The sequence below is a fragment of the Ruditapes philippinarum genome, unplaced genomic scaffold (genome assembly GCF_026571515.1).
Source record: "Ruditapes philippinarum isolate M1 unplaced genomic scaffold, ASM2657151v2 ctg1396_1_1_1_1, whole genome shotgun sequence".
Taxonomy (NCBI): Eukaryota; Metazoa; Mollusca; class Bivalvia; order Venerida; family Veneridae; genus Ruditapes; species Ruditapes philippinarum.
In genome coordinates, this window is record NW_026859488.1 from 142,548 (window position 1) to 161,921 (window position 19,374).

The following is a 19,374-nucleotide window of genomic DNA, read 5'->3' on the forward strand; positions in this document are numbered from 1 at the left end:
TAATTATTATAATAATTACACCTTTCAGATATTACTTTATAAAAGCCAATTATTAGCCTTTAATATGAATTTAACTATGCTCAGTCATTTTACACTATATATCTATATCGTCCGCTTTTTTCCTCTTTGTCTATATTGTCAGCGTTTTCCCTATATGTTTATATTGTCCGCTTAAGGCGTCCGCGTTTTAGACTGCGCCAAGAGACTCGCCGTTGACTTGAGTGCATGGATTGTAGAATTAAAACAAAGCAAAGTTACTTCGCAGTATCACAATATTTACATCAGGCATGTTGAATCATGTGTCAGATCTTTCTGACTTTTTTGTTGAACAGTTGAATAGGTTTATCAGGAATCTTTGTCATGGAGTACTGCAACATGGCTTAAGTTTAAATTAATCTGGTCAATGAAAGAGTGGAACCAATCACCGACATTCGAAAGTGGTCAGACTTTGATGAAACTGGACAGTACATAACAAAAACTGCTCTAAATCTGGGGAATATCATATAACATGACAAACCAGTGGGGCCCGGGCTTCAGGGCTGCAGCCCCCCAAACCCAGCTCGGCCCAAAGATACCTTTACCAGCTGGGCTGGAATATATTTTTGCCAGTTGGCTGCAGTGTACTCCCTTATCAAAACAGTTATTGCTGTCATTCAGTTGTTAATCTCCTGCCTGGGGGCTTGATAGAGATCTTTATCTATCAACATGCTTGAATGACTTCAAAGTAACATTGCCACCCTGCCCAACCTGAATCAATTCAAACAGGCAGTGGTGGGTTTGCAGTACTAGTCTTACTCCCAGTGTTTTTAAACTATTTTATCTCTTATCATCTTGTTTCACTATTAACATTTTAACCATGACTAGAATACATTAATTTTCCAGTCTCACCTTCCAAGCATGTCAATGTTTGGACTTTTCTTATTTAGCTTTTCTTTTCACCTTTTACTAACAATCCGACGTGCACTAAATTCCTGCCTTTAACATTCGTAAAAGGGGTTGGCAGTATCCAGAGAAAGATAGATAGATGTTTAAGCTGCATAATTGATTGGTTTATTACTTTCCAAAAGTCTAATGAAATTAATAGTCACAGATAGTGGCAAATAGATGTGTAACATTGTACACTATATTTTACTATTATTTAGGAAATAGATATCAATTCTGAGTGCATTGTTGTAGAATAATGCACGGTTTGAGTTCAAATGCATAGTAATATAATCACGAAGGCCGATAGGCCTGAGTGATTAATTACAAAGCATTTGAACGAAAAAGTGCATTATTATACAATAATGCACGAAGAATTAATATCTATTTCCATTCTAACATGTCAAGAAAAAATAAAATTATTATTATAAAGTTGGACTTTATGTTTGGTGGTTAATTTTTTTTTTCGCCTCAGAGTTTCCAATAGAAACTGTTCCAGCGGGTTGAACTACCATGTGTGGAAACATTTTGAGGAAAACGTTGATAAAACTTTGTTTGTTTATTTTATTTCAGTCTATAATTTTTCAAGCAAAATACAAATTATTAAAAGTGAAATAAATGTTAAACTTAACTCGTTTGCGACATTAAAATAGCATACTTGATTTGATTGTTTTGCACGTGCTGTTTGGCGCTGCATTGTGACGTCATGTAAATAACACTTTAAACGTCTGTACAGCGTTAACGACTGAATTAAAGATATTGGTGTTTGGATTCATTTTCTTAGTTAGACCATTTTCTTTCATTCTAGATAGTTTTCACAACGAAATTGGACAAAAAATTGTTTTTTATTTATCAGATTTTTTAAACAAAATGGTGCCCTGAATGTGAAAATACAGTGAGTGAGGGAGATAATAAGAACGGCGAGTGCATTGTTGTAGAATAATGCACGCTTCGGGCCTTCTTTGTTTATATAGAAAAATTTTTTACGATAGTGTTAGAATTTTGTTTTTCCATTTTTTTTGCGAAAGCTCTAAAATTAAGAAATTGAAAATTATTATTTGTAATTTAAATTTTGGCAATTTTTATAAAGATAATATTTAAGGAATCTCATCATCATAACTGGTTTTACTAAGATTTTTATTAAGATTAAATGATTGGTCATTTGCTTTTTAATATTTTTTTATGGCAGTTATATTTTTTAAATAAAATTTAAATTGTACTGACCTCTTCAATATCTAAAATGGATTTATTGATGGAAAAAAATTCTTATTGAATATTTGTTTGAAATTATTATTTTTTGTACAATAGAAAAGCAGTATTTTAATAACACTTTACTTTGGGAAAGCGCTATTATATATTTAATATATAAAACTATTATTCAGACAAATAAATTGATCGAGTGTTTGAAATTATTTTTATCAACGGTCGCGCATACATTGGTAAGTATGCTGTTATTTTATGAATGCTTACTACTAAACACCAGGAGAATACTATTTGAAAGACGCTGCAAACACTAACCTATAAATAATACAATGTGATGTTAAATCAACCAAAAGGTATCATACACAGCACTAAAATGTCAAGGAAATAACACCATTTTCAATCTCATATTTCAAAATTTTCTCAGTCTATGGGATGGGACACCCCTCCCATACCCACCCCAATCACATAAAAATACATAAATTATAATTTGATCAAGTAAAACAAAGATGCTGGCCCAAAAAAAAATCTTCAAACACGCGCGATTTTTTTTTGTCAATGTCTTCCATCCATATGTCAGCCCCCCCCCAGGTAACCCTGTTCTGTATCCTCCCCTGCAAACAACTGTGGTCTGAAAATGATATTATGAAAATTTATCAATGTAATTTTTAATAAAACTTTTAGAAGCAATTTATAATTTAAACACTATGCTTATATTTATTGGTTGTTTGGGTGTCAGTTTGATGTTAATTAAAGTCTGTGTATCATAAGACCTCTTGTCTAGTCAGTTGTTGCTTGTCCCGTTATACATGTTCTTTGTTCCTGGCAAAATTAATGATGCTTATAGAGAATAAAATCTTTATTCATTGAAATGGAATATAAATAAACAATATAATGTACATCATTCTACATGTAGACATATACAGTATTCCTAATTGACCATAATTCTATAAATATATCATTATGATAATTGATTTGAGATACTTCACTTTTGGAAAAAGATGTGTCACTTGGCCAAAAAACAATTAATCAATAAAATTATCACATGTAAACAATAGGACTATGACTACAACAACAGAAATTTGTCAAATATGTGTTCCAATAAATAACATGTAAGGACAGTATTTTTTGCAAGGATAATGTAACATGTAAGGACAGTATTTTTTGTAAGGATTGTATTTTTTGTAAGCAGTTGAGTATAACATATAATGTTCAGATATGTTTTATTGATTAATTGCCATGATAATGATCTTTAGATAGAGTCTATCAGATAATATGATACAAATAGATTTATTATTCGAGGAAAACCAACATGGTGTGAAAATAACAGACACTATACACTCAGACTCAGAATATGTTATTACCGTCATCATTTTCATTGGCTGGAGTCAAGATCTGGTCATTTGGGGCTTATAATGAATGTTTCATCACTTCTGCTAGCCTGGGTTCCAGTCTGTCGATTTTTAGCTCGACTTTTCTATGAAAAGGGGAGCTATCCTACTCGCCCCGGCGTCGGCGTCGGCGTTGGCGTCACACCTTGGTTAAGTTTTTCGTACCACCCCACTTTATTTCAGAAGTATTACAAGTATGGCTTTGAAACTTACCATACTTGTTCACCATCATAACCTCCATCTACAGACAAGAGTACATAACTCTGTCAAGGTTTTTGACAGAATTATGGCCCTTTTTTGACTTAGAAAGTGTATTGAGCTTGGTTAAGTTTTTTGTACTACCACCTCACTTTATTTCAAAACCATTGGAGGTATTGCTTTGAAACTGACCATACTTGTTTACCATCACGACCTTCATCAACAGACAAGAGGACATAACTCTGTCAAGGTTTTTGACAGAATTATGCCCCTTTTTGACTTAGAAAATACATTGAATATGGGTAAAATCCACTTATTGCCTTAACCCTTTGAGATATTGCTTTTGAAACTTTTAATGCTATTTCACATCATTACCCCCATCTGTACGCAAGAGAAGGTAACTCTGTCAAGGATTTGTTTTAAAAATTAAGGCCTTTTATCGACTTAGAATCTTGGTTAAGTTTTTAGTACCAGTCCACTTTTTGACTGAACTGTTTGAGATATTAATTTGAAAGTTGGAATACTTGTTTACAATCATGATTCCCAAACATGTCCAGGAGAAGGTAATTCTGTCAAAGATTTTATTTGAATTATGGCCCTTAACTGTCAATGTTTTGTATTATAGGCAAGCACTAAAAAAGTCGAGCGCGCTGTCTTACGGACAGCTCTTGTTTATGTGCTTCTGTTCGGCAAATCGACATGATAAATCGTTGATACTATCAAAACCAGAGATGTTGTGTTATCTCTGACGATCGAGTATGAAATAGCGCGTAAGTTATGAATAAATAAAAAAATATCAACGCCTGAATCCCAGGCTTCACTTCTGCCAGCATCAGTCTGTCTTTTAATTTATTAGACTTAAAACAATCTTTTTTCAGCAAATTCTGCTCAATTTATTATTGGGAATTTTGGAGACTTGACATTGAACTAATAAATAACAATGAATCACTTGTTCAGTCCAGTTGTAATTTTTTTATTAATTGTGGACACTGTGTTGGGAAAAATTGGAATTTGTAGGAATTTGGAACATGTCTGGTAGAAAAGGCGAAATAAAATCATTACCATAGATTGCTTGAATGTTTCTGTTAATTTCATGTAATTGTTCTCTTTCAGAAATTTATTTTATAGGACAATAGAATTTATGAAGGAGGGTGTTGAGTTGGTATTTGTGACTGATGGCCGAGCACCGGACATTAAACAACAAGCGTTGCTGAAAAGACAACAGAACCAATTTGGTTCATCATCTAACACTGTGAACACAGACAGGCCTTATCTTAGGAATGCTGTATCTCAGGTAAAACATGATACAAGAGATTTTAGGTGATAAATGTTTATCATCAGCTGGTATATGTGTATAACAGAATTGCAGTATATCATAATATCATACCACATGCTGTTAGATGATTGATATCAAATACAGTATATAGTTCTATTGTTAGCTGTATAATTATATACATGTGCATTGAACTTCACAAGCTGTATAATTATATACATGTACATTAAACTTCACAAGATAGTTTTGTATTAATATTACAGTAAACTCCGCTTATAACGAACTCATTGGGACATTCAAAATCTGTTCCTTATATCCGGAGTTCCTTGTAAGCATATAGCGAATTAGTTCCTTGTATCAGGAGTTTTTATAGCGAACAGTTTTACATATAACGAACTCATTGTTAAACATCGTCCGTCATTTTGAAGAGCATTTGATTAAGAATAATAACTCATTTATTTCTGTTTTAGACACAATACCTGAGAGCGTACATTTTTGGAATTTGAAAATCCTTTGGTATTTCAGTTTTAGTTATACTCCCTTTCTCAATTTCTCATAAAATATCATATTTTGTTTCTTAACTCAGTGCTTTTCGTTTTCTTTCCATGGATAAGAATAAACAAGATTTTCCATTTTTTCTTCCTTTTATATTGAATATCTTCTATTATATTTTAAGGGTGCTCTTTACTACTGAAATATATAGATTTCTTTTCATTTCAATCAAGCATACTTTGTAGATTTCTTTGGATTATGTTTGCAAGCATGCGTGATTATGTTGAAAACCGATTATAAATGATCATAATTATTTTACTCGAGCAAAACTATTAAAGAAAATAAATAATTAAATAAAAGGATAAAACCGTTGTATCTTTGTGACAAGAACTCATGCTAAAATTATCCTAAATAGAAAACTATTACATACTTCTACAAATTCATTTTCATAGATATATTGAATTACATACAACAATAAACGGTACATTCCGCGAGTATTAATCCGTGCCAATGAAAACGAAAGTTGAAAATGCGGGATATATTTATGAATGGCCGATATTTTGGAGTTCGTTATAAAAGTTAATTTTCTGCACTTTTTACTAAATTGGGACTAAGAAATGAGTTCGTTATAAGCGATAATTCTTTATAACCGTGTTCGCTATAACCATATTATTTTATATTAAATAAAGAAGGGCAAAATTCGGGCCAAAATAAATTGTTCCTTATAACCGGAAGTTCGCTATAACCGTGTTTGCTATAAGTGAAGTTTACTGTAGTTGAGCATGATGTAAAGTTATGTGAAGTAAACAAAAACAAGTAATTGACACATTGCAGAAGGCATTTTCAATTCATGTAAATTACCAAAAAGAGGTCAAAATATGTAAAAATATCCATTACTGTGTAAGTCATGCAGTAGAATTAGTCATGCAGTAGAAATATGGTGATAAATACTTCAAAATCAGTCATTAATCGCATATAAAATGTAAATTATCCCTTGAATATTTAATCTTTTTGCTTTACTTAAAATCTTAGTACATTTTTTTTATTTCCGTGAAATATTTAGGCTCATCTGGAGGCATGCAGCTTTAATGGACAAAGAATTATTTTCTAGTACTATCCTAGAATAGTATGGGATCAATTAGTCTTGCAAATATATGACCATGTACCATGTTACTTTAAAAAATACTTTTTTTGTTTTTAAAGTTATATTTTTAAGAATATTCATTTAGGTTTTATTTTGTTTATATCTAGTGTGTTGAGATGTTGGAATATCTTGGATTATCTTGTGTGGAGAGTTCTGGGGAAGCAGAGGCTTTGTGTGCTGAGCTAAACAGAAAACAGGTTTGTAATCAATTACTGTCTAGGCCTGTATGCTGAGCTAAACAGAAAACAGGTTTGTAATCAATTACTGTCTAGGCCTGTATGCTGAGCTAAACAGAAAACAGGTTTGTAATCAATTTTTGTCTAGGCCTGTATGCTGAGCTAAACTTAAAACAGGTTTGTAATCAATTACTGTCTAGACCTGTATGCTGAGCTAAACAGAAAACAGGTTTGTAATCAATTACTGTCTAGACCTGTATGCTGAGCTAAACAGAAAACAGGTTTGTAATCAATTACCTGTCTAGACCTGTGTGCTGAGCTAAACAGAAAACAGTTTGTTAATCAATTACTGTCTAGGGCCTGTATGCTGAGCTAAACTTAAAACAGGTTTGTAAATCAATTACTGGTCTAGACCTGTATGCTGAGCTAACAGAAAACAGGTTTGTAATCAATTACTGTCTAGGTCTGTATGCTGAGCTAAACAGAAAACAGGTTTTTGTAATCAATTACTGTCTAGGTTTGTATGCTGAGCTAAACAGAAAAACAGGTTTGTAAAATCATTTCTGTCTAGGTCTATATGCTTCATTACATATCTGCTGCCTTGTTACATCAGTAGAAAGTGTATTGTGCAAAAATGCAGACTTCTTGATAACATTTACAATACTTACTTGCCTAAAAGTTGGATTGCCTATAAGTCTGGGTCTATGATTTACTAATTGATGGTTTGTTTTGGCTTGGGACTTTGAGTTTTAGAACTCTATAATGAATGAATTGGACAAGTTTTTTACTGGACATTGTTTTTTGAAAACCTTTCAACAAAACTACTTATCACAGACATTAGGGCTGTGAGTTCAAATTGTGGGCAAAATAACTGTCTTTTGTGTTGTAATGCCAATTCAGGTAATGAATTATTTTAAGGAAATCTTCAAAACATGACTTTCAAAACATGTAATGACTGAACAGTAAACAGTACAGACCGTAGCAGACAACACAGATGTGCTGGCTATTCTTGGTCTGCACATCACAGGAATAAAACCACTTGCTGTCAGCAGATAAAAGGGTTAAATTATAATATCTTGACCATATGATCATTTTAAGCATAACCTTTAGTAGCTCACCAGAACCGAAGGTTCAGGGTGAGCTATTAGTATCAAAGGGGGATACTCCCTCGTCCGTCGTCATGCGTCAACCATCATCGTCGTCTCTGAAAGTGTTGGGCAGATTTACCTCAAATTTGGTCTGTAGCATCTTTGTGACAGTCAACTTAATTTTGCTCATGTCATTTCCCTAGAAAAATAATTTCCAACACTGAAAAGCAGTCGTTTCTGATGAGCGACTCAGGGCCATCATGAACCTCTTGTTATTTAATTAAATCACTTTGTTGTCATATACTATAATACATGTACATGCCAAGTTAAGTTTGTAGTCACTAGTAAATGGCGTTAAAAACATATATATTTATTTTCATGTTGGATTACATCAATTAACCGGCCTTACAGGATGAGTTCTGTTAATTATTACTATCATTTTTTATTTACAGCTTGTAGATGGGTGTTTAACGGAAGACAATGACTTCTTTCTGTATGGCGGTAAAACTTTGTATAGAAAACTTACCAAAGAAAATAAGGTAAATGTATTTTATTTTTGAGGGTAGGAGTATTACATTTCTATGGTTATTTGATAAAATTGTATCATATACCGGTATATTATGTTCATGTGTCATATTTTGGGGAATGGATGATAATAAGATACTACTTTCATGTAGGCCAGGTGATTATAAGGTATTGTATTTTTGAGGGCTGGGTGGTAATAAGGTTAGCATTTTTGTGGGCTTTGTGATAATAAGGTATTGCATTTTTGCGGGCTGGGTGATAATAAGGTATTGCATTTTTGAGGGCTGGGTGATAATAAGGTATTGCATTTTTGCGGGCTGGGTGATAATAAGGTATTGCATTTTTGAGGGCTGGGTGATAATAAGGTATTGCATTTTTGAGGGCTGGGTGATAATAAGGTATTCCATTTTTGAGGGCTGGGTGATAATAAGGTATTGCATTTTTGAGGGCTGGGTGATAATAAGGTATTGCATTTTTGAGGGCTGGGTGATAATAAGGTATTCCATTTTTGAGGGCTGGATGATAATAAGGTATTGCATTTTTGGACTTAGTTATAATAAGGTACATGTATTATATTTTTGAAGGACTGGCTAATAAAAAGGTGTTTTTAAGGACTGGACAATTATAAAGTATTTCATTTTTGAGGGCTGCATAATGAAAAAGTTACTTCATTTTTGAAGGCTTTGATGATGACAATATGAGTGATGATCTTTTTCTTCATTAAATATATCAACTTGATTGGATCAAGCTATTGAGATGTTTATTTAAGAATTGTATGTCAAGATGAGATTTTAGTCTGTAAAATGTTTCCAAATGTTATAAGTTTTTAAGTGATCGTTTGATTGGTCAATAGTTATCACATCATAAATTAGCAGAAATTTTGACATTCAAAAAATTGGTAGAAATACCAAATATCAATAACATCTTTGGCCAACTTCTCAATACTTTTACATCCAGAGCTGTTTAATTTTACTTTATGATTATCTTTTGCAAGCAGGTGTCCAAAATATTTAAGTTAGTAGCATCATTGTTAATTAACTGGCATAAATATGATATGAAAAGATTCCCTAATTAAGGAAGATGTATTTCAGTTCATCTGAAAAATACTCCAGTAACAAATTTTTTATTTTCATTTGTGATATGTTCTTATTGCTTTGATGTAATAGTGTACACTTCTCTCAGTAAAGGTACAGCTATGTTAGGCAGTATGATAAAGCATTTTGTATTCTTTTACAGATGTATTTGGTTGACAGAGTTGATATGGATCAAATAAAATCTGACCTTGACCTAGAAAGAAATGACCTTGTAGCATTAGCACTACTGTTAGGGTCAGATTATGATGAGAAAGGAGTTAAATGTATAGGAAAGGAGAAAGGAAAGGCACTGATCAAACTACTTAAATCTAGAAACTTTAATCCACTTGACAGGTAAATACATGTATGATGAATTATGGAATATCAGTACTTATATATGTGACAATGCTTTTGAGAACTTGAAATTGTGTGCCATCTAGTGGTTAAAGTTTGCACATTTGTATATGGGTTTGGTTTATAAAGAATTTATTTTAGTTCTCGATTTTGTACGAAGTTATAACCTTAAAGACACTCTTTTGAATCCGTTCCTGGAACCAAACCAGTACTGATAACCTTATAGACACACTTTCGAATCCGTTCTTGAAAACCAATCAGTACTGAGCAATGAGTGTAAAGTTTCTTGCTCAAGGAACCAACAACTTGCCATTGGTGGGGTTTGAACCCATACAGTTAGCAATCGCTAGATTACTGGTCAGACTTGCTAACCACTTTGTCATGCCACCACTTTATATAATATTCTGTTTATCGGTTTAAATTGAAGTTGCAACTAGGGGTGTCGTGGTTAGAAAAAATGCAAACTGGTCGTTTAAATGGCAACATAATAACAATGTTAAACGTTTAACTGTTCATACTAATAAAATCCTTAGATTTTCAACATTAACTTTGTTACTTTATGACAAGATACGCATTTTGTTCATATTTTGTTGTACTCAAAATAATTACAATACATATCCGAATATGGAGTAACTATTTACAGCTAGGTTGGTACCGTATTCGATCAGATCGGAAAAAAAAAACATTGTTGAGTACAACTTAGATACAAACAATTGTTATATTATGTCATAAAAAAACTAAGTCAAATACTAATCTCGGTTACCGGTTATTGAATTTTCTAACCGGTTTTTAGCTAAAAACCGACCGTACCTGTTTAAACGGATAAACATGACTCCTATAGTTGCAATGCTACATGTTTCATATGAGGAAAATAACTATCAAGCTGGCTTACAAAATGATGATACTCATCTGCATAAGACTTTTCTCAATGATACAACATTGTGGTCGGACAGCCTCCGACACTCTGAGTGTATTGAATACAAACTTTGTATAATGTATTTTTAATGAAAATGTTTAAGGTTACAAGGATGGAGGGAAAATAAAGAACTGGACAGTATTCAAGAACGGTTGTCAGTAGAAACAAAGAAGGAATGTCACTGTAGCAAATGTGATCATCTAGGTTTGTTGACAAATTTTATTGAACTTTAACCCTTAGCAACTGAATATAAATGTACCCATGCGACCTGCCTTCTGATAAAGATCTCCTGGCACAACCATGTTGTTTGATCATGGTCTGCAATATTAACTGTTCAGTCAGTACATATTTTGAAATTTTCCCTAAAATTAATGAATGGAGTTGTTCAGATTGAATGATAGACTGGTCCATTTAAGATATTCAGTGTGATAAAGTTGTCCAGTGATTTTTTTTAAAAGCAACTGAGTGTGGCTTTCTGAATAGGAAAATAGAGCATGGTAATTTAGAAAAAGGAAAAATCTGAAATGTAGCACCTACAACTGAGGCATAGCCACAAATATGAGCCGTGTCATGACAAAACCAACATAATGGGTTTGCGACCAGCAATGATCCAGACCAGCCTGCGCATCCGCGCAGTCTGATCAGGATCCATGCTGTTCGCTTACAAACCCTATTACAAGTAGAGAAACTGATAGCGAACATCATGGATCCTGATCAGACTGCGCGGATGTGCAGGCTGGTCTGGATCCTTGCTGGTCGCAAACACACTATGTTGGTTTTGTCGTGACACGGCTCATATAATCAAATTTCTAGATTTAACATGCCTGATTCACAGCAGAGGCAATATATAGTGACAGCTTTCTATATTTCAGTCCATTAAATTTATCAACAAGCTAATCTTAGCCACTGTTGAGTCATGGTTTTGGTGACAAATGTGCACCGTGGCATTGTAGTGAAAAATATAGCACTTTTTTGGGGAAATATACATGTAGCTTTTATGGAAGAAGGGGAACAGCCTGTATTTGACAGATAAAAGAAATATAATCTCTGATGTCTTATTGTATAAGTCACCAATTGGAGTGTGCAGGGTTGGTGTGACGTAAAACCCAATTTAAAAAAAGATTTATAAACTAAAATAAAGGTGTGAATATAAGATATATGCCATTATTTATTTTCAGGTCGTATAAGTGCACATGAATCATCAGGTTGCAAGGATTGTGGGATGGAAATTGGTTGCCAGGATACCAGTATGGTCACATGTAACTGTCCCTGGCATAAACAGGAAGCTCTGAGGAAACAGCACAAACTTGAGGTCTCCTTGCGGCAGAAATCACTAGAGAATGTTTCCTTTCCAAATAAAATGGTATACATGTACATTATCTGTTCATTAATTAAAAACAAAGTTTATGATGCAATCTTTACAATACATGTATATTTGAATGTGTTACAAATTTTAATTCCTCTTTATGTTATATTCTATTTGATTTTATCTCTAAATGAAATCATTTAAGATAAGGAAATATAAAAGTGAGAACAATCATGCCACTAAGTACAGGATTTCTTACTTTAAAGATATTTTTCCTTCTTTAAAGTCTGTTCTTTATTAACTTTAACTTTTAACTTTACCGTTACATTTGACCATACACGTTTTTATGGTATAGCATGTAGGTATCACTTTGCAAGATCCATGATTACGACCATGTGAACACATGTGCTGAAGTTCTGAATTCAAATTGGGAACAATTCATGTTAAATGCTGATTCTGGTTAAGCCGGTGCTTTGGGGCGTGGACAGTAGCTTGCACTTACCATTACCCTCCATGAACAAACTCGATCGAATTGAGCCTGCAGTATTTTCAATTTTGCCATTTTTTGGCATTCCTTAGGGATTTTTTATTACTCTTTTATTTTGAAAATCAATGCTTTAGGTGATAGAAGAATACCTGAACCCTGGTCTCAAGTCTTGTTCGGAAATCCCAAAATCATCCATAAATGTGCCAAAGCTATTGACATTCTTGAAACATCAACTTGGTTGGCAGTCTGGGGAAGTTTTAGGCAAGATGGTTCCCATTGTGATATTGAAGGAGATGAGGGAAGCTGGGAGCCAACCTGATTTAATGTTTACTCCAGTCCGGTAAGTACAGAAAATAAGGTACTATGGGGATGTTAAGAAATATCACTTGATTTTGAGTGTGTTGTAGTAAAATATAGCACAGTATGGAGTTTAGATGTGCAGGAATATAATCACAAAGGCATACAATTACCCGGTAAAGTTACTAAACATACTTTCAGATGAGAATTTAAGTCAAGGTCCCGTGAATGGCTGTTTAAACACTTGGCACGCTAAATAACCAGAAGAAGCTTCAGGAATTGGGGCATCTTCTTGTACTATCCCCCAAAATCTAAAAATCTTGGCCATATTGGTAACCTGTGGCGAGCATAGATAAAATAAATACACGCACACACAATTACTAAAAAACATATCAACAACATACAGTTTAATATAATTATGCTACAAAGCACTCAAAAGCAAGATATATTTCAGTTGTTACATGTAGGTGCAATGAAGGAGAAGGTAAAGCAGTGTTAGACTACAGGCTACATGTATTCTAATCTGCAGCAAAAACTTTCAGAGATTTAATCATTTATGCAATTTTTTTAAGAATAATACATTTTGAAAACGATTATTTACATTACATAACCTTGCTAGTTATTGATCGTGTTTAATTACACAAAGGAAATCATAATGCGTCGGAATCCAAGTTGAACTGGAGATATGCTCATCCTTATATGTAGGAATGGGAGGGAATTAGACATTAGAGGTTTAAGAAATAATATATCCAAAACAGTGAATTTATTGCTCAATAACATCACTGTTTCGAGTTCGGATGCGACGAATTAAATCACGAGGGCGTAGCATAATAACACACTTTCGATTCTTCTATTTTCAATAGTAAAAAATGCGGGTCGTGTTAGAATATGAAATAACACACGCTTTAGCCATCATTGTTTATAAAGGAAAGTCTTTGATGTGTAATAATTGTTTCATAACACACTGGTTTCAACTTGAAACTTAAAAGTCTTTTTGATACATTGTATGGGTCTTTTAGGGCTTATATTACATGTAACTTATGTTATTTTGATGTGATTTTAAACAGTATCAAAGCTAACAATTTATTAAAAAGAAATATGGGACTTTCATATTCATGAATATGTTGAACATCAATGTCTATATGGGTAGTGCATAAAAATTAAGGTGACCAATAAAATGAATTTGCATTATATACCTGTGATATCAAATGTTTGCAAAGAATATTTGGGTTTTACTAGGAATTCAAACTCCAGGTTCCAATGAATTAAATATATAAAATAAGGTTATGTAAGCAAGGAAATCAGAGGTTGTATGTAATTTTATTCTGTTTCAGGATATTAAGGGCCTGTAAAGAGAATCATGTAGATTGTTATGAAGTGCTGTGGGACAAAACAGGTAGGTTTCACTATAGTTTATAAGGCAATATTAACTGATATTTGCCAACAGTGTACAACCATGCCAGTCTGCAGGGCGGTACATTTTAACAAGACTGTCTTCTTTTTGTTGCTTACTGATTTTAGGTGTTCCCAAACTGAATTCCCTTACAGTTCTAATGGACTGTTCCAAATTTAAAGCAGGGCAATTCCATTATACAAATTTAGCATGAAATAGGGGGTCATATTTTCTCTATTCGGGCTGGGTTTGGCTTCTATTTTGATAGATGGACGGATGAAGGTTTAAACAATAAAGTACTTATGTGGCTACTCTACTGTTCTCCCAATGTGCTTTTAGTCACATAAAGGAAAAGAGCCTCATAAAAGCTTACGGAATAAATAACATCAAAGAGAATGTACTGTCACTATTGTTCCTATAGCCATCTATGTATTCTCCAATAAATGGGGACAGATAGACACACTCAAAGATTATTGCATGTATACTGGACAAAAATCATTCTAGGACACTTGTACAATCTCTATCATTTAAATAACTACAATATACACATAATTTTGTTCAATCATTTGCTATGTTCTATTTATTTTGATGAGTTGTTTTCACTTCATTAGATAGGAACCATTGGGCATGTGCAAGTTTTTCAACAAACATAAAAGAAAAGGTGGTAAAGTCGCTGTTTAAGTCTGTTTATCCAGCATTGGCCACAAGGTTTGAACAAGAACTGACAGAGAAGAAGTCTGGAAGTGGTTAGTAAATGTTTAAAACTGTAGTTTAATAGTAAAAATTTACCTCCGTTCTTGCTTCAAGAGATAGGGTGTTTAAGCTGTTAATGTGGTATTGAAATGAGTTTTATGCTGTTTGTTATTTATGACGAGTTTTATGTTTTATTCATTTAGTTATCTATTATAAAACCATGTACCCATTATATAAAATACCATGTACAGTCATTTGCATATGATAACCTGTTATGTAAAACTTAGAGTGGCATTATGCCCATCCATTCCAAGGGTATATAGTGAGTGAAAGGTGAAAGTCAAAATAAGTTTACACTTTGCCATGATTCCTTTCAATTTTATAATTTTCTTTACATGGACGATAAGTAACTTAGGTGGATCAATGAAATGTCTGTAAATATCTTTCAGGTTTTACGTGATATTCAATGTATAATAAGATTGGGACAGTCTTGATAGTTTAAGCAGATTTATATATTTTTGTGCCCCCACGTTAGTGGCGGGCATTTAGATTTACCCTTTTCCGTCTGTCTGTCCGTCCGTCCTTCCGTCCGTCCTTCCGTCCGTCCGTCCATTCACTTTTGTGTCGCACGTAACTCAAAAAGTATTTGACCTATAGTCATGAAACTTATAGTCATGAAACTTTACAGGAATGTTGATCAGCATGTGTAGTTGTGCACCTGGGTATTTTAGTCTGGATATTTTTAGTATTTTGAGAGTTATTGCCCTTGACTTAGTTAAATTTTGCAATTTTCAACTTGTGTCGCACGTAACTCAAAAAGTATTTGACCTAGAGTCATGAAACTTTACAGGAATGTTGATCAGCATGTGTAGTTGTGCACCTGGGTATTTTCGTCTGGATATTTTTAGTATTTTCAGAGTTATTGCCCTTGACTTAGTTAAATTTTGCAATTTTCAACTTGTGTCGCACGTAACTCAAAAAGTATTTGACCTAGAGTCATGAAACTTTACAGGAATGTTGATCAGCATGTGTAGTTGTGCACCTGGGTATTTTTGTCTGGATATTTTTAGTATTTTTAGAGTTATTGCCCTTGACTTAGTAAAATTTTGCAATTTTCAACTTGTGTCGCACATAACTCAAAAAGTATTTGACCTAGAGTCATGAAACTTTACAGGAATGTTGATCAGCATGTGTAGTTGTGCACCTGGGTATTTTCGTCTGGATATTTTTAGTATTTTCAGAGTTATTGCCCTTGACTTAGATAAATTTTGCAATTTTCAACTTGTGTCGCACGTAACTCAAAAAGTATTTGACCTAGAGTCATGAAACTTTACAGGAATGTTGATCAGCATGTGTTGTTGTGCACCTGGGTATTTTCAAGTGGATTTATTATTATTTTCAGAGTTATTGCCCTTGAGTTAGTAAAATTTTGCAATTTTCAACTTGTGTCGCGCGTAACTCAAAAAGTATTTGACCTAGAGTCATGTAACTTTACAGGAATATTGATCAGCATGTGCAGTTGTGCACCAGGTATTTTAGTCTGGATTTATTTAATATTTTTAGAGTTATTGCCCTTCACTTAGAAAATTTTTTTGCAATTTTCAAAATGTGTCGCAAGTTTCTCAAAAAGGATTTGACATAGTCATTAAACCTTATGGGTAGGTTGCTCAGCATATTTTAGATTTGCACTTGGGGTTTTGCTTGTGGATTTATTCAGTATTTGTAGAGTAATTTCCCTTGACTTAGTAAAAAGATTGACAGAACAGTGGCGCGGTGGGGGCACCCGTGTCCTATGGACACATTTCTAGTTTCCTAATTATTTTCCAGTTTCAACTGTTTGTCAGTCACCATTATAATAGGTAATCTCTTGGAATAATTTGGTCAATTTGGCACAACTTGATAATGAAAAATGTGTATAATGTTACTTAATACACATATACATGTATACCTAAAAGAAGGTTTGAATTTCACAAAATGATAGAATTTCGAAGTCCCTGATTCCAACAATGATGAATGAAAAAGTTGAAATTTCTTTAATTGTGAACATTTTACCTTAAAGGTTATTGTCATTAAAGGGTCAAGGTCATATCTAAGAATGTCAGAATGAAACATAAGTATGAAGGCTGTGGCTAATGAAATGAAGATCTAAAGATTTGTTATTTATCTTTCATCTTAACATAATTTGAGCCGTGCCATGACAAAACCAACATAGTGCATTTGCGACCAGCATGGATCCAGACCAGCCTGTGCATCCGTGCAGTCTGATCAGGATCCATGATTTTCGCTTACAAACCCTATAACAAGTAGAGAAACTGATAGCGAACAGCATGGATCCTGATGTGCAGGCTGGTCTGATCCATGCTGGTCGCAAACTTATTATGTTGGTTTTGTCATGATGTGGCTCAATTATTGTCCTTCAAATATTTTTTTTATGAAAACTAAGTGTCAAGTTATTACCTGTACATCTGTAGTTACACCTCTCAAAAGAAAAATCAATAGAGCAGCAGTAAATTTCCATGTGGTCTTCGTGACCTTTGACAGGTGTTAATGAGGTTAATTTTCTGAAAATCTATAAATAGTAACAATCTTAATTTAAAACTTGTAATGAGCTAACAAGTGGTTTATTGTTTAAGATAGTTGTCTTTCTGAATACTTTTACCCAAGAGAAATGTTATATTTATGGATTATAAGACAGACCATGTCAATTCCTCGGTTACAGGGTAATAACCGATCTCGCTAAATGCCGGTATTATGAAGTAAGCTTCGAACACATCATATCACTGTATTGAGAAGGAATAGATAAACATGGCAAATCATGGTTCTATGAAGTAAAGGGTTAAAGTTGTCTCCAGACAGGCAGAATAAAAAACATGCTCAGCAATGTTGATAGGCATAAAGGCTTACATTTTTGTGTAACAATCTTTTGGTGTAAATAGGCATGATAAAGTTATGATATTGTATTAAATGTATTTAATATACAGAAGTATGTTAATATGATTATTATCTAGTTAAAATGGACAGGTTATATGACCCATTATAAACAATTGTAAGGTTATATGACCTGGACTGCTAGATAATGGTTATTTAGCAAACAAACATTTATACATGACATATAACTTGTCAAAGATTTATGATACAGCACAATACCTTTACTTGTGGAAGAATAAAAATTCATAAATTGGCATAAGTAATGTATAAAGATTATATATACATCGTGATTATCCAATAAAAATTAAGGTTACAAATGTATGTAGTAATATAACTATACATTTAAAACTGGCAGTCATGTGATATTTAATGATATCAATATGTTATTTTATACATAGGAAAGAAGAGGAAAGCTGAGGGGTTGAAAGGTCAGTCAAAACTTACACAGTTCACGAAGATCAAGAAAAAATTACCGTTTACTGGAGAAACGAGTGCTGGCACTCAGAAGGAAGACTTTATTAACATAGATGACAACAGTGTTGTTGATTTAACAAAGGTTGATAATACTAGAATGTCTACACAAACATCTGCAGATCTCCATGAAGATGGCATTGGGAAAATTGATACAAATAACTGTGGTCCAGAAAATTCATTACAAATTAAGAATTCCAAACAAAAAACACTAAATGAGGATGGAAAATTAGGAAAATGTTTTCAGAAAAAGTCTGTCAGACAAGGTGCCTCTGGGAAGAGAAAAGGTGACAAAACACCAGATGGAATGACTTCTATCAGAAGCTTTTTTGTGAAGAAAGATGTTCCATCAGTTGAATTTAAGAAAAATGACACTTCAGCATTTAAAAAGTTGAATACGTAGGTAACAAAGAATACTGTAAAATCATTATTATTCGCGGGTCTCTAATTTTCATGGTTTTCATGAAATAAAGATCCAACAAAGTCTTCTTTAACATCAAAACACTTGACAACTGATTTATATATTGTACAAATCAGAGAACCTTGTTTTTAGCTCATCTGTCACAAAGTGACAGGGTGAGCTTTTGTGATCGCTTTTCGTCTAGCGTCCGGCCGTCGGTCGTCCGTCGGTCGTCCATAAACTTTTACTTCAAATGACATCTCCTCATAAACCACTAGGCCAATTTCATCCAAATTTCACAGGACTGTTCCTTTGGTGGCCACCTTTAAAAATTGTTCAAAGAATTTTATTCCATGCAGAACTCTGGTTGCCATGGCAACCAAAAGAAAAAACTTTAAATATCTTCTTTTAAAAAACCCTAAGAGCTAAAGCTTAGATTTTTGGCATGAAACATCTTCTAGTGAGTGTTTACCACGTTTGTTCAAATAAAAGCCCTGGGGTCAAAATTGGCCCCGCCCCAGGGGGTCATTGATATTCCCTATATGCATATAGTAAAAACTTTAAAAATCTTCTTTTAAAGAACCCAAAGAGCTAGAGCTAAGATATTTAGCATGAAACATGTTCTAATGAGTGTCTACCAAGTTTGTT

General features: G+C 33.4%; 1 protein-coding gene across 1 annotated transcript; it reads left to right on the forward strand.

Annotated features, from left to right (window-relative positions):
• The first annotated feature begins 205 nt into the window (after nucleotides 1–205).
• On the forward strand, nucleotides 206–18,927 carry LOC132756680 (flap endonuclease GEN homolog 1-like). The gene is made up of 11 exons (XM_060747809.1): nucleotides 206–285; nucleotides 4,824–5,004; nucleotides 6,727–6,816; nucleotides 8,336–8,422; nucleotides 9,645–9,835; nucleotides 10,855–10,955; nucleotides 11,930–12,114; nucleotides 12,679–12,884; nucleotides 14,176–14,237; nucleotides 14,846–14,980; nucleotides 18,254–18,927. Exons 2-11 carry the CDS (start codon nucleotides 4,852–4,854, stop codon nucleotides 18,727–18,729), a joined length of 1,686 nt encoding a protein of 561 aa, XP_060603792.1. The 5' UTR covers nucleotides 206–285; nucleotides 4,824–4,851; the 3' UTR covers nucleotides 18,730–18,927.
• The last annotated feature ends 447 nt before the right edge of the window (nucleotides 18,928–19,374 follow it).